This window comes from Cryptomeria japonica, chromosome 10 (assembly GCF_030272615.1).
Source record: "Cryptomeria japonica chromosome 10, Sugi_1.0, whole genome shotgun sequence".
In the NCBI taxonomy this organism is placed as follows: Eukaryota; Viridiplantae; Streptophyta; class Pinopsida; order Cupressales; family Cupressaceae; genus Cryptomeria; species Cryptomeria japonica.
Window position 1 is genome coordinate 43,578,222 of NC_081414.1, and position 24,516 is coordinate 43,602,737.

The 24,516-nt window shown below is 33.6% G+C and overlaps 1 protein-coding gene across 1 annotated transcript; it reads left to right on the plus strand.

Annotated features, from left to right (window-relative positions):
- Positions 1-10,063: 10,063 nt before the first annotated feature.
- LOC131048813 (heat shock cognate 70 kDa protein) lies at positions 10,064-12,095 on the plus strand. The gene has a single exon (XM_057982886.2). The coding sequence runs from the start codon at positions 10,064-10,066 to the stop codon at positions 11,885-11,887; it is 1,824 nt and encodes a 607-aa protein (XP_057838869.1). The 3' UTR covers positions 11,888-12,095.
- The last annotated feature ends 12,421 nt before the right edge of the window (positions 12,096-24,516 follow it).

Consider the following 24,516-nt stretch of genomic DNA (forward strand, 5'->3'; position numbering starts at 1 on the left):
ATTCAATAAATATTGTGTAGTCATATAAAGCCTTTATACATTGGTTGATGTGGATTACCAAGAGTATCAACTTTTTTAATAGTTAACAATTTTTTACTTCAATAATAGCCAATTAATAGAGGTTGAAAATTGATGTGTATTTTTAATCTAAGTGCATATTTATAAACAAGAATAATGATAATATAGATAATATAAACGATAGTGAAGAAAAAGGTGTGCAAGAATCCCAAAATGCTTAGGAGCACAATAAAAAGAGAGCTCACTAAAAAATAGAGATAAGATAATAATAATAAAAGAAAAACAATATCACCTAGAAAGCTTGAAGAAGCTAAAGAGATAAGAATTTTGGAGGAATAATATTTGTGTGCTCACAAAGAGGAAACACAAATTTGAAAGAGTTGTAAAGAGAGTTCAAAAATGTTAGAGAGAGACAAGTGATTATAAAAATTAAAGAATAACTAAAAAAAGAATGAGGGGGTAATAGGAAGGAGTTGGAAATTCATTTATATTAGTACTAAGAGGATTCCACTAACTTGAATAAGTTGCAAGTGAAAAATTCTCAGAAATGTCTACCAAACAAGAAACTATCATGACATGGTAGTGTGTTGCATGGACTTCCACAAAGCAATGATGATATACTAGATAAACAAAAGGATAACACAAATGTGAGATAAAAGTTTCCAAAAAGAGACCATAGGAAATAAGAATTGAACACTTTTAGAAGGAGAAAGGCTAATCAAGTACTAAAATGAGCGTAGAGAGATACTAAGGGAATGGACTGTTGGCATTCTACACTCTTATGAGAATAGTTGATGTTTTCATTGATGGCAACCATCTGGCAACCAACTAGAAAGTCACTGGAAATTGGTTTCTACATGCCCGACATCACAACTTCAGGCACTTCACTGACATTCAGATTACATCGGCAACCAACATATCGGCACCCCAACCGACATGGGATAAAGTTTTGTTTATATGAATTATTTTGTAAATGTAATTATCTTTTGTAAAGTTGACATGGTATATTGTAAAAGACTCATTTATGTATGAGATCTTATAGATCATTTTAAATGTATGTAGACAGAAGAAAGTTATAATGTGTGATAAAGAAATTTTGTATAAGGTGACATAGTTGACAGCGAAGGTTTTGGTTATTGACTAAGCTTAAACTGGTACTGAACCTGGCATGAGAGATGTTGTTTTGAGTAGTACATTGTATTGGATTTGATAATCCATTTTGTAGTCACTGTCACTCTTTATTGAGCAGTGAGCTCTAGGTTGTTGGCCTCCATGCATGTGCAGGCCCCTCATTGTAAGTAGTATTTATTCATTGGCCAGTGAGTAAATATTGTGGGTCACAAATCCCACTGAGGTTTTTCCCACACCGTGTTTCCTCGTTAAATATCTTGTGTTATGGTGTGTTTCTATGCTATCTCTATTATTCCTGTTTATTGCAATAATTCTTATTTACCGGTACACTGTTTTGGGATGCAAAGTTATCAATAAGTTTAAATATTCTATAAACTAGTTAGACACTAATTCACCCCTCCCTCTCAGTGTCTTTGGGATTGTCATTGAATCTAACATGGACAACAAAGAGAGAACAAAAGGTAGTATAAAATTTCAAGGGTATGCACTATTTGACTTTACAACTACAAGCAATAATGTAATGCTATTCTCATTATAGGTTTGTATGTTAGTGATTTGTTGTTTATCTAGGAAATAATTCTAACATGAAACATGGATTTAAAATTGCTTCGATGAATAAATTTTAAATGAAAGATTTAGGTCTCATGGAATATTTACCATTGGAGTAATTATGACATTTTTCTTAGAATTTATTAATTAGGTCCTTTAATTACTTTTTCACTTAGGCTAAACTTATGTGATTTTTCCTTTTATTAAATTAGGCGAATAATAGCTTAAGTCACCTCATTAATTATGATTGTGACACTTGACACAAGCTAATTTAATATAGCCTTAAGAGTTTTCCATCTAGGCTTTCATTCATCCTTTTCTATGGATTCATTTATTCATTGTAATTGTATCTCCAATATTCATGTGTCCAATAATACAAAATTCTCAGGTTGTTATGGAGCATATTATCTTTGTTTGATCTCTTTTTTGTGATAGATGTTTTTCTTGCAAATTATTCTGAGTTCTTGTGGTTGTATCATAAACTTCCACAAGGTATAAGAGCATCAGACTTGTCAAGTTTTTATCCACATGCTTGAGGAATCCTTCCTTAAGTGATTTTTTTGTACACATTAAGCTGAAGCAGATGTTGTCATTGTGTTCGCAACATCCCAAAACATTAACATCAATTGTCATTTCATCAAAATCCAAGAATTTGAGGTTTTGGGTCAATTTGGTTGAGGGCATGAAAATTGAGGCAAAGTCTAGGGGTAGCTAAAAAATATAGGCACTTTGGAGTGAAATGGAGGTTGCCATCATGCTTAGGAGGCCCAACAACCCTAAAAATGCCAACCAAATCGTTGAAATTAGAGGTCAAAAAAAAATTTGCAAATTTTTGTAGTGCACAAAAATCCTATAGCATCATATGAATTCACATGACATCGTACACAATGTTGCGTAGGCTGGGGTTGTCCAAAAAATTAGGCGTGAAAATTTGCATGTTGAATATTTCTATTCGATCAATTTTTTAATAACAAGAGGGGTGATATTTGTTTAAAAATGGGGAGGCTTTTTTTATTAGTGTACTGGTACTAAGCCTGTATAGGAAGGTAAAAGCTTGTGTAGGCCTATACCAAGCCTACATCAGCAATCCAAGTTGCCCCTTGGACCTTTTTTGGCAGCCTTCCTCTAAACTTATAGTTTCTCTATATTTAGTGATATTGCTAAATTTAGTTGGCGACCTTGAGAATCTTTTCGGGAATATTTTGACTAAATATTTTTTACAAGGGCCTTATTTTTTTCTGGCAAAGGGGAATATTTCATTGACATTAGTGGTATGATCAACCTTTTGACCCAATTCAAGCCTGCAAAAGCTAATCGACCTAAGTTTGGTTTTTTGGCCATAACTTGTGCAAACAGAATCAAAATTGTACAAACAAGATATCGTTGGAAAGCTAGTTTTAGCACCAATCCAAATCTACAAGTGGTTTTGTCTAGTTCTGCTCAAATTTTTTATACTAGGCCTCCAAATTCAACCTTCAATTTTACATTTTTGAGGCCATATCTTGCACATATGAACTTTGTTTTTTGAAAACTAAACATCATCGGAAAGCTCCTAGAGTCCTCTTTCTAGATCTTAGGTCTATTTTCCAGATTTTAACCCAACTACATTTTATTCATATTTTTGTGTTTTCACTATTGGTCAATTACTTGGATTTTTTGGCCCTTGAGATGGATCTATTTGTTGGAGAGGTTTCTATTTGATGTACTCTACATATGTTGAGATTTTTGGAGTCTATTAATTTCATTTGAGGAGGTGTCAAGGTTTTTTATGTTCATCCTTCTATTATCAGCCCGACAAAGGGCAATTATGAGGCTTGACATCATGTCATCCTAACACATCTTAGGTGTTTAGATATTTTTTCTTATTTGAATGGAATCGTGCCTAAACCAATAACTTTAGGAGGTACATCAGATTGGGGTAATATCATAGATCATGTTGTAGAATTGATTTGTTCTAGTGTTGATTATGACACTATGTGTGTTTTATGAGACCTTGAGTGTCCTCACACACTTTGGTATCAACTTTGAGAGATGTATGGAGACCCTCACATCTCTCCTTTCCCAAAGGATCTTGTAGTAGATTTTCTTCTTCCCCTTGCACATGTAGATTCCATACCCTTGGATAATGATACTTTAGAGGAGCTTGAGTATATCATAGGTCTTGCATGTTCCAATGGATCAAAGAACTATCTTCATATTCCTACTTCTTGCATTAAGATCCCATCTCAGTCATATTTATCTTCTATTGTTCTTAATCAAATTGGCATTGACTCATACATAGCCCCCAATAATTTAGTGCAACAATAAATTGTTCTTCTAGACACAACTACTTCAGATTCATATCTTGCACACATATCATCCTTGTATGCGGATCTTCATATTGTAGATTTGGAGGATTATTTTGAGTACATTCATCTCCTCTTTGTTAACAACATCATCAGTGTTTTCAACCCATCTTTGCTGCCCATGGAGCTTGTTCTTCATCAGTTTTTATAGAGCCCTAATTTGTCACCTCCTACATTGATTAGGAACGTACCTGATTGGTTTGTGGCATCATCATGTGTCTTGGACATGGCGATATATGAGTAGTTTCTAGAAGCACACATAGTTTGGATTTGGATTTTTACATCTTCTTGTTTATGGGAGTGGCTTTTTTTATCTCTAGTGGATTTGTTTCTTCCCAAGGGGAGAAATGTTGTTTGCAAGAAATGGATCATGTTCTATCTTTAGGCATTCATCATTGGCACAAGAGCTACTTCTTCATTGTGGGGATTCAAATCCTTATTTTTTATCTCTTATCCAGGGGGACATTCATTATACTATTGTGACATAAGTAGTCCTTGGGGGGTCACATTAAGTTCTCCTTCTTTCCTTCTTTCACTAGTGCATTTCTTGTATTTTTTCTCTTTCGGAGAGGAGTTTTCTCCCACTAGGTTTTTCTCTTTTTCTCTATTTGCAAGAGTTGCATTGGTTTGTACATGAGTACCTAATCAAACCTTCATTGTTGGGACTCATTCATGCATTCATTCATATTAGCTCTTTAGCTTATCCCCAAGTTAATCTTAAGGGGGGATGTTGGAGTAATTAGGACATTTATCTAACTATTTATTAATTAGGTCCTTTAATTACATTTTTACTTAAGCTTAATTGAGGTGCTTTTTTATTTTATTAAATTAGAGTAATAATAGCTTAAGTTGTCTCATTCATTATGATTATGACACTTGGCACATGCTAACATCTAGGGTTTCATTCATCCTTTTATAAGGAATCATTCATTCATTGTAATTGTATCTCCAATATTTGTGTGTGCAATAATACATAATTCTCAGGTTGTTATGGATCATATTATCTTTGCTTGATCTCTCTTGTGTAACAGGTATTTCTCTTGCAGATGATTCTTAGCTCTCGTGGTTGTATTATCAACTTCTACATTTACTATAACTGTAGGTTCATCAAAGTGGGGATTATATTTTCATTTGCCAAATAAAGTATGCAAAAGATATATAGAATACATTTAATATGTTTGATTTTAAACCATTATCCACTCTAGCTACTCATGGAGTTGTGTTATGTAGACAAGATGGTGTTTAATAGTTTATAAGACAACTCATAGAAGTATTGTTAGAATTTTGATGTTTTTAACCCACATAAGACTAGATATTGCTTGTTTTATTTTTCTTGTTTCAAGGTATATGACCAAGCCAACCAAAATTCACATAAAGAAAAACAAGGGAATATTGGTTTATGTGAAAGGTACCTTAATTTTTTGTATTCATTAGTATGCTTCTAATTTTTTTGTAATTATTAACTTTAGTGATTCTAATTTAGGAGGTAGTTTGGGTGATGAAAGTCCACTCCAATAATTGGTGTATATCAAGTTTGAATTAGTTTTGAATAATTGGTAGTTGGATTCTATTGCAATATCTAAATCCCTCTTTCTAAAAATATTTGGAGCCTTTTAAGAATCCACATTTATCATTTATCAAAAAAATACTATCTAGACATATCAATAAATTTTTGAAGCCCCACTCAACAAGACGTACACCCTCTACATGAACAGTTAAATTCTGTCCCCCTGCCTCTTTTCTCAACCAAATTGTGTTGTAGTACCAAAGTTAATTCAAAAAACACATTGTTCAATGTTTATCAATGCACACAACACCGAAATGAAAAATCATAATGACTACTCATAGTTATTTTCTTGAAACAAGGAGTTTTGAGTATCTAACTTCATTTTTTTTGAATATATAACAATATTCTAGATTTAGTTTTATAATTTTTTTCTAATAATAAATACTAAGCTATTGGACTTGCCATTTGACTGGACTCCTAGCAAATGGCCCTTTCTCTTCTTCACCTTGACATTTATAAAATGCCATCTTTATATTTTATCAGCTATTACAACAAGGTCCTATGTAGTTGCTTTAGTTTATTATTTAGTTAGGCATTGTTCAAAATTGGTCAATCGTTTTTAATTAACCAATGATTTTGTAGTTTTTATTAAATTACTTTAATTTTTTGCTTATTTTAAGCAATTAGCAAGTTTTGATTTTTTAGAATTATTAAAAAAATTTAAGATAAGTAAATAAGAAAAGGGAGGGAAGATAAAATATATAGGTATGTGACTATTTTGTGATTAAACAATGACTGCATAATCTTTAACCTCCTTTTTAAATATTATTCCATTTTCACATATTAAATTATAACCATTTCATTAAAATAGACAATGGTTTTAAATTACACATTATATATAAGTTAAAAAAATGCAAGAGACAACCTCAACTTTAGGAAACTAAGCTATAAAAAAAATCACAAAGCTATTTGTTTGGCTGGGTTCATGATATGCATCTCGCTTTTTCGCATGTTGGACTTCATATATGCTTATTCATTTATGAAACTAATATTGCAGTCATGAAATGAAGCATAAAATTAATTATCTATAGTCATGGCAACAAAAAAAATGTATAAAAAAATTCTTCAAAATTAGCTCGACAAATTAAAAATATAGATTTTTAAGTCAAGAAATTAGGAAACCATGTTAAGTTTAGAAAATAATTGCTAGCAAAATGAGAAAACACGATAGTTTTTTTTTTAAAAATAAATAAAAAGATTACAATTCAATGGTTCTCATTAGCAAAAGTCATTGTCTCCAAGCCAAAGATTAAGCTAAGAAATTACATGGTTATGGATGTTGACACTAGATGTGTTTGGATTAAGAACTTAATTTGTCTCAGTAAATAAATCATTATCAAGACAAGAAAAACATGAGTGATTTTTTTACAATATCTTTCTCATTCATAGGAAAGCATGTGTTTCAATTAGGACTTACATCACTACACTCCTATGAAATGAAAGCTTCCCCTCACTTTCATGAGAGTAAATAGGTGCTTGACAAAGATCTCATTGGAAACACAATCTTTAAAAGGAACAAAAACTGAAAGCTAAAAAAATCATGCTCCTATTCTTTAAGCTAAAAATTGTATGCATAACATCAATATTTTCATCCTGGATAGACAACTCAATGGGCTTCAAATCATTACTTATATTCACATCCTTGTGATCAACAAAACAATTTAAAGGTTTAGATTCTTCTATCTCATTTTAATTTACAACATGGTTGACATTAGTATCAATATCCTCAAGATCTAAAAAACAAGAAAGCACATCTAATGAACTATAGAGTTTGCAAATTTCCTTCATATTTAATCTTCCGTTTTTTTTTGCTATCATTGTCTATGGTAACTTTTATAGCTAGTTTTAAAACAAAATCTATTTGTCCCTATGCATATATGTGTACACACATTCACTAACTTTTATAATTAGTTTTGATGATATGCACATATACACGTTTGCGTATACATGCATACACACATTAAGACAACCTATAAAGTGTTTCTCATCATCTTCTACAATTTCTACCTCAACATTGTTGGCCTAAACCTAATCACCTTTTATATTTCCAACCACAAAAAAAAGGGTTGTCAAAAGGGTTGATATTAATTTATAAAATCATTAGATTTTACTTTTGGACTCCCAAATTTAAATAAGTAGAATGTGTTAGATAGAATGCTGGATAAAATTTAAATATATCAATTAAATGAATAATAGAAAAGTTTTAAAATAAAAGGCAAGTGACTTGGATTGGAATTAAATACTAGAGAAAGATAATCACATAATTTTTATCCAAATGAACAGACACATATTTATAGAAATGACCAAAAAGTGTTCATTTTCCTCACACACAAATTCAAGTATAGAAATGATCACAAAGTGATATTTTCCTCATACATGTTTTATTACGTCCTTCAACCAAGTTACTAGTAAATTTCTCTCCACCATCCTTAGAAAGTTTTTTCGTAGCTCGGTTGGCCTGAAAATAGTTATCGAATGGGATTTTCTTATATTCCATTTTAATGCCCCTTTGATATATATTAGTTTAATACATCTTTTGATCTTGATGAAGATAATTTAACAGACTATTTCACTATTAGAATCATTAATTAAAATAGAAAATGTGGAAGCTTGTTTCTAGGTCATTTCTCTCTATTTTCTTCATTCAATTTAATTAACTATGAAATAGTTCTCAATGGTAATTTTAAATGTGCCTGTTATTAATTATTTCTCTTGGTATTATAGAAATTCAAGATTGTATCAATTTATTAAACAAACAAATATACCATATGCAATTGAATTGTCTATGCAACTTAAAGAATACATCCGTAATCATATTTATTAATTAATTAAAAATAAGAAAAAGATTGAAATACAATATTTTAATAATTTTTAATTAATTAACATATTTTGTATATGACATAGGAAATGGTTAATCTCTACACAAAACAATACTTCTTACATCTGAACCATTTTATGTGAAAATTAGCCTGTAGTTACATAACGTTCACAAATCAGGTCCAGTTTATGTTCAAAGAAATAGGGTGTGACCAGAGTGAAATAGTTTTACTCCTCCGTAGACCTTTCTTTACTCCTCCGTAGACCATTCCTACTCTCCCTCTCCTAGGAATGTTTTGTCCGTCCATTCAAGCCTACAAGATTTCTATTTCTAGCTTAACCACCTTCCTCATTCAAATGATAATTAATTGCAAAATATTCATTCTCAGAAATTTTCTGTCGGATTGAGGATGCTCGTACTCTCCCTGTCCTCGCCAAGTTTTTGTCCGTCCATTCAAGCGTGCAAGATTTCCTTTTCCTTCTCTGTATTCAGAAATATGCAATGAGAATTAATTGCAAAAAATCTTCCTTCTCAGATTTTCCCTCTCCCTGTGAGACTGCTCATTTAATTGTAATCAACAGTTTTATTTGTTGCTCTGTTTGCTGGGCATATACGTATTTTTCTTATTTGCGCTCTTTCCATTTGCTTTGGGGCTGTCCATTGAAAGAGCGGTCTAAACCAGTTTAAACCATAAGGAAAACTATCAGCTATTTCCACCTCAAATAAGCCATTCTCTGTAAGTATTATGTTTTCCAGTGTATATATAGCTTCAAAATTTGAAAGAAGCCTATGTTTTCCATTAATATACTGTTATTTTTATGGATCAGTTACAATTTGATCTTAAGACCTTTATGTACATGTTGTAGTGTTCTATTACTGAACTTCTCATCCTCTTTTTAAGGATAACTTTTTGATAGACCGCTTCATTAGAGTTCAGATATTGTTCATTAATGAAATTTCTTGAAAGCCATCTCAGCTCAGATTTTTAGGAACCAACAATGCTTATACAAAGATGCAAATGTTCTAATAGCCACATCTTTTGTTGTATCCTTGTGGCAAGGAGTGATATCTGTTTTTTCTCTGTTCTTTTGTTCTCTGTTATAGTCTTTGTTTTCTCCTCTGCCTCTTCCCTTCATATAATAGGGCTTTTGCAATATTTTTCAGGGTTGCATTCTGTTCTTAAAAATTTTCATCTAGGATTTGAAAAGAGAGGCTTTTGCATTATGTTTAGGGTTGAGGCTTTTGCAATATGCTTAGGGTTGCATTCTGTTAAAAAAATTCATCTAGGATTTGATAAGAGCAGTTTCCTGTGATTACATTAGAGCTGTACGAGAAAGAGTGAGAGCATATGCCGGTATTTGCTGTAACAACAGTTTGAAGCAGCCAAACAGCAGAGCTCTCTGTTTTTCTTATTTTTCTGAGCACAATAAAAAACAGCAGCATTGTTTCATGTTGATCTATGTTTTATTTCTTTTCTAGTCTTTGTTTTTCCCTCTCCTCTTCCTTTCAGGCTTTTGTAAAATGTTTAAGGTTGCATTCTGTTCTTAAAAATTTTCATTTAGGAATTGATAGCAGCAGTTTCCGGTGATTATATTAACTGATTTAAAAAAAAATACTCTTCTTACATAATCTAGCATGGACATAGCGGGCAAAGATAAGGCTATTGGCATTGATCTCGGGACGACTTACAGCTGTGTGGGAGTGTGGCAGCATGACAGAATTGAAATTATTCCCAATGACCAGGGAAACAGAACCACTCCCTCCATGGTTGCTTTCACCGCCACTGAGAGACTTGTTGGAGATGCTGCCAAGTTCCAGATTTCAACTAATCCTACCAACACTGTGTTTGATGTCAAGAGACTCATTGGAAGGAGATACAGTGACCCCTATGTGCAGTCTGACAAACAATTGTGGCCATTCACCATCGTTCCAGGGAAGAATGGCAAGCCTATGGTTGAATTGGCCTATAGAGGTGACAAAAGGCTATTTGCGGCTGAAGAAATCTCGTCCATGGTGTTGGCGAAAATGAAGATGATAGCCCAGCAATATCTACACTGTGATGTGAAGAATGCTGTTATTACTGTGCCTGCTTATTTTAATGACTCGCAGAAGCGAGCAACTAAAGATGCGGGTAAGATTGCAGGGCTTGATGTCATGCGTATCATCAATGAACCCACGGCTGCAGCATTAACTTATGGCTTTGGTGCATTGGAGGAAGGAATAATAAATATTCTAGTTTTTGACCTTGGAGGAGGCACCTTTGATGTATCTGTAGTTACAGTTGAAAGTGGTAAAGTTGAAGTAAAAGCTGTTGGAGGGGACATGCATTTGGGAGGTGCTGATTTTGACAACAGGATGCTTAATTATTGTGTTCAGCTGTTCAACAAAAAACATAAAGTGGATATGACAGGAAGTCATAAGGCTCTTCGAAGACTACGTTCGGAGTGCGAGAGGGCTAAAAGAAGTTTATCGTCCGCAGTAGAGACTGTAATCGACATAGATAGCCTGTATGAAGGGCAAGATTTCCATTCAAAGATTAGGAGGGCAAAGTTCGAGGAGCTCAACGCGGACCTATTTGACAGATGCATGGAATTAGTGAAGCAATGTATGCAAGACTCAAGGATGAGCAAACACCAAATCAACGAGATTGTGTTAATAGGAGGTTCTTCACGTATACCCAAGGTACAGGAATTGCTAAGTGAATTCTTTGAGGGAAAGGAGCTCTGCAAAAGTGTAAATCCAGACGAGGCAGTTGCTTATGGTGCAGCTTTACAGGCAGCTGCACTGAATGAGGAAAACATCAACTTAGTCTTGATGGACGTGACTCCTTTGAGTCTTGGATTTGAAATTAACGATGGTGTCATGGAAGTAATGGTTCCCCGTAATACTCCCATACCTACTCTGAAAGAGACGTCTGTCACCACAAGGTTTGACAACCAGACAAGTGTAAGTTTTCGAATTTATGAAGGCGAGAGTCGTTTGGTTGCACACAACAATTTGCTCGGTGAATTTGTCCTAGATGGGATTCTACCTGCACGGTGTGATGTACCACAGATTAGAGTCTTCTTTCAAGTGGGCGTAGAGGGAATTCTTAGGGTCTCTGCCCTGGATGTGGGAACAGGGTTAGACAACCAGATTACTGTTACAAATGAGTTTAAGAGACTGAACAAGGAGGAGATAGATAGAATGGTGGCTGATGCAGACATATTCCGAAAAGAGGATGAAGAAATTGCAGAAAAGCATCTTGCTAAAAACAATCTGGAATGTTATGTATGTAACATGAAAAGCAGGGTGACAGAAGCCATGAGTAAGGGGAGGATAACAAGAAGAGTTGCAGGCTATATCAGTGGGGCACTTAACACTGTTGAAGAATGGCTGGATGAGAATGAAAATGCCACAGTCGAGGAATATCGAGCCAAATTGGAGCAATTGTCAAGGACATGTAGGTGCTTAAAATAAAAGGAAATGCTTAGGTTTGTAGTTGTTTATGATTAATGTTAGGAAGAACATTGGGCGTTGGGAGAAGCTGGTTTTATTTTTGCTCACTTTTCAAGACAGTTAAGAAACTTGAAATTATTAGTTATACTTACACATATTTGCTTTCGGTAATCTAATCCTGACAATAGAAAATACTTCGAATCAGTACATTAGAATCTGAACAACCTTGATGAAGAAGTGCACTGAGTTCATATTCAGAGTTAGATTTAGATTTAGATTTAGATAAATCAGAGGAGCTTGCAAATATTTGTTTCCAGATGGAGTAAACTCAATGTTGGATTTAGATTTGCTTATAGAATCTGAAAATTTCAAAAAAAAATTGTCATCTCATCTGCCTGGTTGATTTCCATTTGAAGCAGTACTATGTATCATTTCCTCATACAGCTCAAGCACCTGGATACTAATTTCTGCTTAAATATTAAGTTGTAATCAGACATCAATGATTTTGATGAGTTTTTTGAAGAAGTGAAAAGAGAATTGTTCTTAAATACTTCTACAGTAGCAATATAAGATTTTTCCTACATTTTAATTTACAAAGATTTTTAAGTTGTTGAATTATTATTAAGCCTATATAAATATAATGGTTTCCATTAAGTAAATGATCTATTTGGCTCTAGAAATAGAGTTTTCTTTTTTAATTATTATTATCACAAACAAGTTTTGCTTCCATATTTCATGATCTAATTCCAACAAAATGGAAGTTAACTGCTTAATGTCCATCATTATTGTTTTATGGCCTAGAGTGTCAGGCGTGAAAGTTTGGATCTCTATTGAAAAATGCTGCTCTGTTTTCTTATGATTAACTTCGGAACAAGACAGTACCTATGTGCTGGTTCCTGTTGATCTGGAATTGCTGAGACTGGATAATGTGAGGAGAAACTGCTGTGGTTGGCATTGAGTAAAAGAGTTGCCAGAATAAAATCAGAATCAGGTGTATAATGTTCCTTTTTATTTCTGCCTAGACAGGTGCAATCAATGATTTTTGTTGTCTTTGATGTACAGTTGTTTGGGAAAGCTTAAAAAATTTTAGACCCAGAAATTTGTGTATAGAATAATCGGTTAATTCGTAAAACAAATGAGAAATGTGCAAATTGATTGAAGGTTTGTGACTGTTACACCATAACGTCGATTGTATAAGGTGCAGATTGGTTGAAGGTTTGTTACTGTTACACCATAACATTGACTCTGAAAGGTTCCAGATGCTCAACATTGACTCTGAAATTGAAAGTTGTCTTGACCAACAAATCTGATCTATAGTTTCTCAAGTTTATGTTTCTAGTTAGCGATACATTGTTTAGGTTTTTTTTGGGAAAAATGGTTCAGCTTCTAGGGTGCACCAATGCATAAGTTACCCTTCATACATTATAATTCATACCGTTGGTGCACCTTACAGGCTGGATAGCTGCTTCCTCTTCTGGGCGTTTTCCCTCTCATCCAATAATGGAAGAAGGCATTCGCCATAAAATTCAGGAGATCTTAATAAAAAGAAAAGAATATCCTTTTGCTAACTCAATATCTTCCTTTCTACAGTTTGTATGCTATCGAACTTTTCTTGGTCTGGCATTAGCACTAGATATGCACTCAGTTTCTTCACCTCCTAGAATTTCTTTCTTAGCACTAATATCATCTTCATTTTTATTTTCATCTCCACATCCATATCATTTAAAGGAACCAAGTTTTTCTTTTGACCATCCTTTTTTAAGGTGTATGTAGTTTTCCATCCATCATGAAATTCCCTTCTATCACAAAACCAAGATGAACCCCAAAACACATAGCAATGGTACATTGAAATAATTTTGTGTATGACTCCATCCTTGTGTTTTCTTTCTTGAACATGAGCTTATATTTTTCATTCACTAGTAATTAGTTTCCTTCAACAAATATGTCACCTTATATGGAGTGATATATTCAATCCTCTCTAACTGAAGTTGATCTTGATCTACTATCTTCACAAAAACAATATCTATGCTACATATATCTAAAGTCATCTTGGACAACACTTGCCTTTTAAATTAGAGATGGTCATAAATAGATTTTTTCTCTATATTGGCACATTTTTCGTCCTTTTCACAAAACCTAACTAACTTTATTAACATTTTTTTTAATCAAAATGTTTCACTATACTAGCCTTTCTGCACAGTTGCCCAATGTGTTGTATTTCCTATACTCCATGAGCAATGAAGCCTTCATTCTATGCATAATCTTATTATGTTGCATGCATGAAAACTTGAACACACACCATGTTTCTCTACATCTAAAAAATTTTTCAGAGAAAAAAATCTTCTAGGTTATTGATAGCCTCTTTCTCTTTGTGGAGGCTCTTCACCCTATGATTGCTCACCATTTCTATATATTCTTGTATCAAAATTCCCGTCACTAACAAAAAAAACTCCCTCTTCTTCTTGATAACCTTTCTAAATTGTACTAACCAAAAAAACTCCCTCTTCCTCAAATTGTAATTTGTTGTCTTCTTGATAACCTTTCTTTTGCCTTCTTCAATGCATCTTGATAGCCCCCCCTTATGAAATTAAGATATAATACCAAATTCATATTGAATTAAAATGTGTAGTCCATTCATATAACTTGAAAGACATTCCATGCTATCTACCATATTCTCAACATGAATGGTCATGTGATATATCTCCTTTATGTAGCCCTTGACAGTCATTTTCTTTTACCTTAGTGAGTGAAATTTCTTGTATAATCTCATCTCAGAATCCCCAAGTAAGAACCTCACCTTCAACATTGAATGTTCTATGTTCACGTCTTCCCTTTCTCTTGTCACTAGCTATCCTTGCAAATATAATCTCACTGGACTAATGAATTCCACTTTATCTTGGTGTATCTAAATCTTACTCCCTCATGATATTTTTGGAATCATACTAAGTACTTTTGAGGCTTCATTATTTACTCGACTAAATCTCTTGGACAAAAAACCCCAAGAGGCTTTCCACCTATATTGGAGATGGATCTATCTTCTAATAGGATTTCCCATCTAATCCATGCACACTCAAGGTGCCTATTAATCACTTAAGTATGCATCCACATCCCTTTGTTGAGTATTCTTCATAGCTTCCAATCTCATGACCTAGATGTTGCTCATATTGTTCTCTAGCTTTACCACCCTTACCATCTTTTCCATTTCATTTCATTAAATAACCTTCTACAGTAGGAACATTTATTATGCATTTTACCAAACAACCTCTACATTGGAGAAATTTTGTATTTCCTTATATCACCTCACGACGTGAAAGATATGACTCACACAAAAAGCTATCCACTAATTCTAGACGATGTCTCTAACATTTCACCTATCAACAAGAAAAAAAAACCTTACTCCAGTATCATAATGATTTAGCTATGTTCCAATAAAAAAAAAATCCTTACATCACACAACACGGAGTTACGCAGTGGAATATATGCACATAAAGAGAAAACATCACAATAGATAGACTTGTAATAGATTTGATTACATTGTTAATGGAAAGCTTATAGATTGTAATGGTTACAAATATTTAATGTCCTCTCTCTCCTCTCTTTCTTCCCCCAAATTTAACTCCCAAAAAGCTAAATCTCTATATGTCATTTCTATTTGTTCATATGACCCATTTTGGTGTTAAAATGAATCCAATCATATTTAATGTCATTTTCTTCCATGTTCATATTCATCAACCATGTTAACTTGTAAAATATAATATTTTAAAATTCCCCACCAGCCATTTAATTAAATCATGTAATTAATGGCCAATAAATGTTTAATTGACTTGACACACTAACCATTAGTTATCAAGATTAATTTGGCTACATGAGCGATACACCATCCACCCCTACACATATATGACAATATGGATTAAGCTAAAACTTTGACAAACAATAACATGCTCATCACACAACCATGTTATTACAAGCTAAGTGTACGAAACTCTTCACACATTTGCATGCCACTAATGGATGATAAGAAAACCTTTAATGTATTTACACTATTATGTGTGTGCCTAAATCTACCTTTGAGATTTCTATCATACAATTGAATTCTCATGCACTGATAAAGTATCTAAATATTAACTAATTGATATACATTAGGTATTTATTGCATTTTTCATTAGTTTACCATAGTTAATAGTTTATTAAGCTGATAGACTTTTAGTGGGGGCTTTTGCTCGTGGAAGTGTAAGACAATTAGATAACTCTTCCTTTCTGATGACGGTCACTTTTTCTGACCAGCTGTAAGCGGCAAGTGGCTTCTTCTGCATTTGCATTAAATAAAAATTGTAGATTAAATAACGGTTTGAACTTTTAATCGCCAGCGTTCACCCTATTTCGTTCAGCTTAATATTAAAAATTAATTTCATTCTTTCCATCAATGCAGCTTCGAGGGTGGGAGATTTGTGGAATTGAAATAACTATATTTGAAGCTTCATGCGGAATGAGACACGTATCCTCTTCGCTTTTTGCTGCACCACAGTTATTTTAAAATAATATTATGAATTTTATGATCTTCAACGTCATTTGATAAACTTAAAGTAGATTTAAAGTGGAGATGTTTTAAACTTTAAAAATTTAATTATTAAATTCATTTGAACTTTTAAAAATAAATAAAATAGTATTTTTAAACATATTAAACTTTGTTTTTTATAATTAAATTAATTTTTTTAAAATATTCAATTTCACTGTCATCATATAAATATTGTGTTTATTTAGTAGAATTTTCAAAACATGTCATTTGTTTAAGTGAGAGGAATTACATTTGATTCCTTTTTCAAAGAAGATAATATTTAATTATCTCCACAAATTAAATGAATGCAGTTAATAATTTGATTCCTAGTTTTATTTTCTAAAAAGATTTATTATGCCTATACTAATTTTTAAAAAAATCATAATATATATATTTTTAAAAAATTTCTAAGAAGATTTAGTCTAATGTTATAATGCTTTTACAATTAGACCTATCGGCCTCCTGTTGCAGGCACTTCCACCGCTAGTTTATATGTGATGTGAAAATTTATGAAGAATATTAATCTTACATCATTGATATTATTAGTTGGTATTTGAAAGTACTTTAATACATTTAAATTAGGTACCATATTAGTTTACTTGCAATTTATATTAATTGGTCATCAATTTTCACTAATTTATTGGAAATAGATACAAATAATTTGGTTATACTTATGCACTAAACTATTAATTAATCAAATTATTTAATGATACATTGTAAGTAATTAATTACAAGAATTTATATATGAGGAAATGCATTTTTATAGTCTAATTTTACAAAATATAATACTATTTATAAGAATATTTTTTTTTAATAAAAATAAATTTATTTATCTCTCAACTTCAAAGAATAAGAGAGCATATATAAAGAAAATTATTAAATTGAAAAAGATATTGTAGAATACATTAAGAAAAGTGGTGGATAACAAACTAGAGATAAATATTCATTTCTTATTAATATTATTAAATATAAAGGATAAAATAGATTACATCTATAACATGCAATGAGTGTTAGTATTTAAATAATATTTTAAAATTTGTTATTAAATTTTACTGATGTTAAGATCTTATCATAAATTTAATGTATGTGAAGTGGAGAAAATAGGTTAAAAAGGTTAATGCACAAATTAAAACATCAAGTACAACAAAACATTCAAAACAAAACAATCAACCTTTTATATACCTTCCTTCTCCTCCTTTGATTGAGCTTGAAGTGAAAGTGTGCACCCAAAGACCTCCACTTGATTTTCTCCTTGTGATTGGAAGAATGTGGAATTCTCTCCATTACACAACAATATAGATGATATAGGATAGATATAATGGATTGGCTTACATGAGACAATATTTGGGCATAATATAGATGCAATGGATGAATTTGTTGCTCAAAATGACAACATAACAATGTGTAAAAGGTGGATGAGTTGAGAGGAGAGGAGACTCCAATTTATAGATTGGTGGGGCCAAAATGGATGACCAAAATCAAATAGGTATGGAGGGCCAAAATTGAAAGAAAGTGGGAGAGGATTTGTGAGGACAAGTGGGAGATCCAAAAGATTTTCCATAAAGACATTTCTTGTCTCCACACTTCTCAAGTACATGGGGAAGAGTTCCCTAAGTACCTTGAGAAGAGAAAAAAAAGAATATAAAATTCTTTGGGAGAGGACAAGGGAAATTAAAAAATTTCAAATAAGAGGATGTGTGGGAAGAATAAAGGAATAAGGAATTAAAAATTCTTTGGGAAGAGGGGGCATGTGGATATGTAAGAGATTTGACATTCTTTGAATGAACCAAAAGTGGGTGGCATATAAGGTTGGAGGTTGAGATGGGAAGGCCATATATGGCAAAGAGTTGACCCAAGGTGATTAGGGATGTGCAAATGATTAAGGGGGTGATTAGGTAGGATAATGAGAGATTAGAGTGCAAGTGGAAAAGTTAAGAGGATGAGACATGAGGAGAGAGAATGCGTGGAGGAATATAAAATTGGAGGAAATAGTAATCATGATTTGGCTAGATGATGGGATCAAGAGGGTGATTTGTAGGAATCATTGGATTAGTTAATTAACTAGGATTAATTAACTAACTAGGGTTTAGAAGAAATATTGGGGATTGAGATTGTTTTAGAAGAATAGGGAATAAAATTAATCTTTTGACAAATTAATTATAAAGGCTAAGGTTATAAAAATTAATTAAAAATAACATTTAATTAATTTTAAAAGGGGGACTAACACAATTAATGTAATTAATTATGCGGAAAGGCTAAATTAATTAAATATTAATTTAATTCATTTAAGGTGTCTACATTTTCCCCCTCTTTTACTTAGCGAAAAAATTGGCGGTGGGTAAAAGACAAAGAAAGATGCCCCGACGTGAAGACGCAGGTAAGGTATGCCTCCTTGAGAATTTAATCAAAAAATTTAAATTTTTGTGGGAAAATTCTCAAAAATAGAGAAAAATTGTGAAGAGGGATGAAGAAGCTCAGAAAAAGAAGTGAGGTGAGAAAGTGCAATAGAGGGATGAAAGGAGGGCTTATATAGGCCGCACAGGGCCCATAGAAGGGTCATTCTCACACTCATAAGTCAACAAGAAGTAGAGAACCTAGAGCAAAGAAGTAAGATGGTGAGGATTCCACGACACGAGCAACACGACGAGAGAGTTTGACTCTTCTGGCGACCACCCGAGTATGGCCCACTGGTACGTACATCTATCATAACTTTGTCAACTTGGTAAGTAACATTAAATAGGGGCATTTAATGACGCAAAAAGGGGAATGGGGTGCAGACGTCGATCATTGGATCGACGTCTGTGTTTGGGGATCATCGTCTATGTAGACGATCCCTGTCTATGTAGGTGATGCATCACCTGTGTAGGCGTCGATCCAGCGATCGATGTCTATGATGGTGGGGAAGGGAAAGAGAAAGGGTGGCTCAAGGATCGCCATCTGCACTCTACAGAATGGTGCCCAGGCTGCGGGTTCAACATCTCAGCAAGGAGAAACATCATCTCCTCCCTAAAGGGTAGAGTGGGAAAAAGAAATAAAAGAGAAGAATCGAGGGGCCTCCAGGTGATACCTGAAGCTTGGGATGGGAGGGAACTTTGAAGAAAAGGGTGGTATGAGTGGGTTCTTGAATGAAGAGGATTTAGGTCCATTGCAGTCACGAGAGTGTTGTGTTGAATATCCGGAATACTGAGAGGGGAGGGATGAATTAGTATTCCCTCGAACTTATTAAAACTTCTAACTAACCAATTACATAACATAATTTAAATGCAGTAAAGGAAATTAACACAAAACACATAACACTGGATTTGTATGTGGAAAACCCAATATGTGAAAAACCACGGAGAGAGTGATCTCTCCGATATAATGCATAATGTAATCGGTTACATAGTACAAGGGGTTGGCTTACTGTTCAGAGGGGTCACTACTCAAATACAAAAAGGCTCGTTGTTGGATGATACAAAATTGAACTATTAGAGTTGCATTTAACATATGCATGAATTACAGTTCTGTTGAAGTGCACAAGCTGTTTTATACATCCACTATATATACACCGCATAACAATATTCACATCCATAGAACTTTTGCATATACAAAATGTACACAATAGTTGTTTTTCAACAACTGTGCCTCTAACTTGCAAATACTAACGGCTATATGTATCCACACCAAATATTCTGATTAGTCGGCTCAACCGGAAAGGAGTGAGACCGAAATATCCACATGCAATAGCAAACAAATATCTTCATAAGATGTTGGATTCCAACTTTGTCCAAAAGTAATTTGTAAAAAACACCTTCAATGTGTCTTGATAGAGCTGGATCCAAAAATGCCTTTGTAGATTATGCCTTCATCACATCTGGATGGTACGGGACCCAAAACACCTTTCAATAAGGTATATATCGAGGCTCAAAATGACAAAGTAAATATACATACATTGCATAATAAATAAATAATGTATACTGAAGCAAAAGGCCGGACCAAATCAAAAACATAAATTCTAGACCAAATCACATCAATGACATCAATGACAACAGGTCAACAATCTCCCCCTTTTTCATTGATGGCAACATAAAGTAATATAGTATAAGTTTGCTTTAGGAAAAACAACTGAAATAATAGCTAACTAACTATCTGAAAGTTCTTACATAATGGCATAACACTAATCTCCCTTTGACAGCAATGGCAAAGGGCCAAAAACTTTTTTAAAAAATCATGCATAAACATAATTGAAACTACCCTAAGGGAGATAAACAATGTCAACCAGAGAATTTCTTGAGCTTCTGAACATGCATGGTCCAAGAGTCCTTATGTTTATCCTAATGTGAGATAGCCTATGATAGGAACTCGATCTGTACCTGCAGGGATGCATGCATTTGTTCTACCTCTTGAATAGAACTGGGAGCAGAATATGTGAACTGTATGGCTCTGGAAAGGGATCCGTTCATGATAGATATGTTTTCACTGCTCATATCCCACAATTTACCTAAGAGAAGAATGATATCATCCCTTTACTATTGTAACCCATAGTATTTCTTGTAAAGCTCTTCAATTGCTGATCTTTCAGAATTAGATAAGTCCTTTGATAACCCGTAATTTGCATAGGCCTGTTAGAACTTTTCCTCAATGATATTGATTTCATCCTCAATGCTCTTTGTGGCATCTGGCCACTGAAGACTGTATGAGAAAAGTACATCATCGTTTGACAGATATGAACGACCTTGAGAGATAAGTTGTGTGAGTTGATGATGTGCAGTCTCACATTTACCCTTGAGTTCTTGGAATAATTTCTCTTTGTCATCTTCTCTATCTTTCTCATATTTCTCTTTCAATTTCTCTGAATGATTGTTCAATGATCTAATTAAAATTTTGTATTTTTCCACGCTGGGGGTGTCTAGATCTAATTGACACTCAGACATCGTAGCATGGAGTGCTGCCAACAAATCCTTAACAATTTTATCCTTCTTTTGAAAATCTTGTCTAGCAGATGATAGAAAGGCTTCTCCATTTTGGAGTTTTTGAATCGGATCAACATTTGAGAAATCAATTGACTGCATAGATGAAGTGATGGGTTGAATGATTAATGGTGCAACAAACAATTTCTTTCATGAATTATCAACAGTATTGAAGCTGGTACCGATGATTGTAACTCTTCTAGATACATTCACATTTGATTCCTTGATTGGATTATCTATCTTTTCTTTTGAAGAGGCTATGGGCTCAGGTTCATTCCTTTCAGGCTCAACTATCATTTGTTCTTCTTAACCTTTTTCATTAGAACCTTCAATTTCCTTACCTTTTTCAAATTCAAGATTTATCGGAGCAACATCAAAAGTTCTGGGGGCATCCATCTCATTATCCATAACAAATATATCATCAACATGATTTTCATCAGGATTATTAATAAGTTTGTCAATAGGATTATTCTCAACATTCTCAGACTCACCGACAGGAGTACTGGAGTCAACAATGGGTAACATACCAAGATTCTTTGTAATAGATATTATTGTTTTTGTGATTTCATTCTTAAGATTCTCCTTGGCATCAATCTCTCCTAACATGAGATTGCCTAGACTTCTCTTTGTCCTTAGTTCAGTTATGCAGGCTTCTATGAGACTAGCCTTATCTTCTTTGGAAAGAGTGGAACCAACAAACTCAAAAACTTGATCTTTAATAGTCTATTCTTCCTCTCTAGCAACTTGCCTAATTCTAATCAATTCCTCATATAATTTATTCGGAATATCATTCTTAAACTGTTCTATAACACCTTCTAATTTGACACAATACAATAGAAAAGCTTTAACTATAAAACTTTTATCTTCATCATTGGCTTCAACATAAAGTTTGCCTACCTCTTTTGGATCTTCACCTTGAGTAAGCGATTCAAACAAGCTTTCCGCAACAAGTGGTTTCTTGAATTTATTGGCCTTAGGCTTCTGAACACATATCCGGTATTTCTTAGTTTCTTCTTCCTCTTTGGACTCAATAATTATTGTCATTCTCTTTGCTTTTGTTGGCTTCTTCGGGGAACCGGATGAGGGAGGCTCCTTCAGAGTGGCTTTTGTGGATTCTTTGGATGAGTTGGCGAGTCTTTTGAAATACCTAAACTCGGTAACCTCTTCCTCAGTAAGATTTTCTTTAGCCATGGATTCTTGAACAACTTTCTTAACATTCTTATCTCGGATTTTATTTGAGTGTTCCATGTGAACCTTCAGGGATTTCTCAGCTCCAGTGCTAAACCATTCTTGTATTTCATCTATCGAATTTTGTAATAGAATTTGAGTTGTGCCCTCAATGATTTCCTTGGTGAATTCGTATCCAAATGGTGGAATCCATATTTTTCTTGGCACAACTGCTTCCATGTAGCACTTATCAGTTGTAAGCACAAAGTGATGTCATCTTTGTACTTGTTATAACAATAATAAATTAGGACACATTGCTAAGTTTTGGAGAGGAAAGAGTGAGCATACTTATGGTTTGGGAAAGAAGATTGATGTCAATGAAGAAAAACATAAGTTAAAGATGACATGGGTGAAAAAATTTGATGATAAAGTGGAAGAAAAGGTAGTGGATGGAACTGTACCTGTTGAGGGTGCAGATACTTCCTTTGGTAACTAGACAATATGCATTATTTGAGGGAGAGACCTAATTGGAGATCTTATGGACACCATTGTAGTTTGGATGATGAGTTGTTTTCAACATGGCAGAGTTTGTGAAGGCAAGGCATTTTCTGAGGTTTCTGAATATTTATGATGATCCACAATGCTATTTGTGGAATACGATGAATCAAAATATTAAATTTTTGAGTTATAATGGTAAAATGCATTTATGTTAGTGAAACCCTAAGTAGGTGGATGCAACAGATTTATTAGATTTTTGAGTTCATTTTGATCATTTGTGATTTTATATTTTTGAAGAGTTTTCTAGTGTGAACGATTTTTCTGGTGCAAGAAGTGTGTTTGAAAGTTTTCTACATACCCCTAGGTTTATAGTTTTGTTTAAGAAGTGCAAAATGACTACTCCAATCAAGATTATCCTTATGTGGCAATGGTGAAAGACAAGTAAGGATCATTTTTTAGGGTTCTAATAGATTTGGCTTACATTGAGGACAATAGGGCATATAGTCATGTGCCCCTTGTAGAGATCAGTCATATGAAATTTCATGATGTATGGAAGGAACTCACAGAAGATGACCTAACTACATTCAAGAAGCAATACAAGAATATTTTGAAGATGGGTTTGAACATTTGGAACAAATTTCATGATTTTAGCTATGATGAGGCACACATTCTAATCATTCTAAGTTAGATTTAGAATGATGTGATGTATTTGGACCATCCATACAAAATTATGAAGCATGTCCTTAGGGCATTGACTGACTTGTGCTCCATTGATACTATTTTAATGAAGAAGATGGTGAAAAATGATACTATTATTGAGCTTACTAGTTTGGTGTATGACAAAAGAGATATGATCGTGAAAGACATAATTGATTTGGGAGTCCATTATGTAACTAAGTTTTTGGCATATAAGATCTGCAACTAGAACTGTGAGGGTTCTGACAACATGACAACAATATACACCACACATAAAATGGTGGTTGCTAGAGAAAGGCTTGATCTTTGTGAACTATTGAGGCAACAAATTTTAGACAACTTGGAGAGAATAAATAAGAGTAAATATTAGTTTAGGTATGGGTCTCTAATTATCTGTTTGGCATAAATGTTTATGAATTGATGCAAGAGCATCCCCGGTTCTTGACAATCTTGCATCAACCAAAAAGTATTTCATTTTGCAGTTTTGTTCTTTGTTCACTTTAGTAGTTCAGTTTTTGAGATTTCACTGGATTCCTTTGCGTTGATCATTTCTTGTGCGGAGCTAGATTTGGCTTGCATTCCATTTCCTCTACCTTGTTCCCAAACTGTATCTCGTTTGGATCTCTTTTCAGTAATTTATCACTACCAGATTGGCAGACAATTTTTTATTTTTGGACTTGTTTGAGCTTATCGGCTAGTTGGCGTTCCTGAGTCTTGTGGGGCAATTCCTTGATGTGTGGAGCCGACTAGTCCCTTGTTCGATGATCTTTGATTCTTGGCCGACC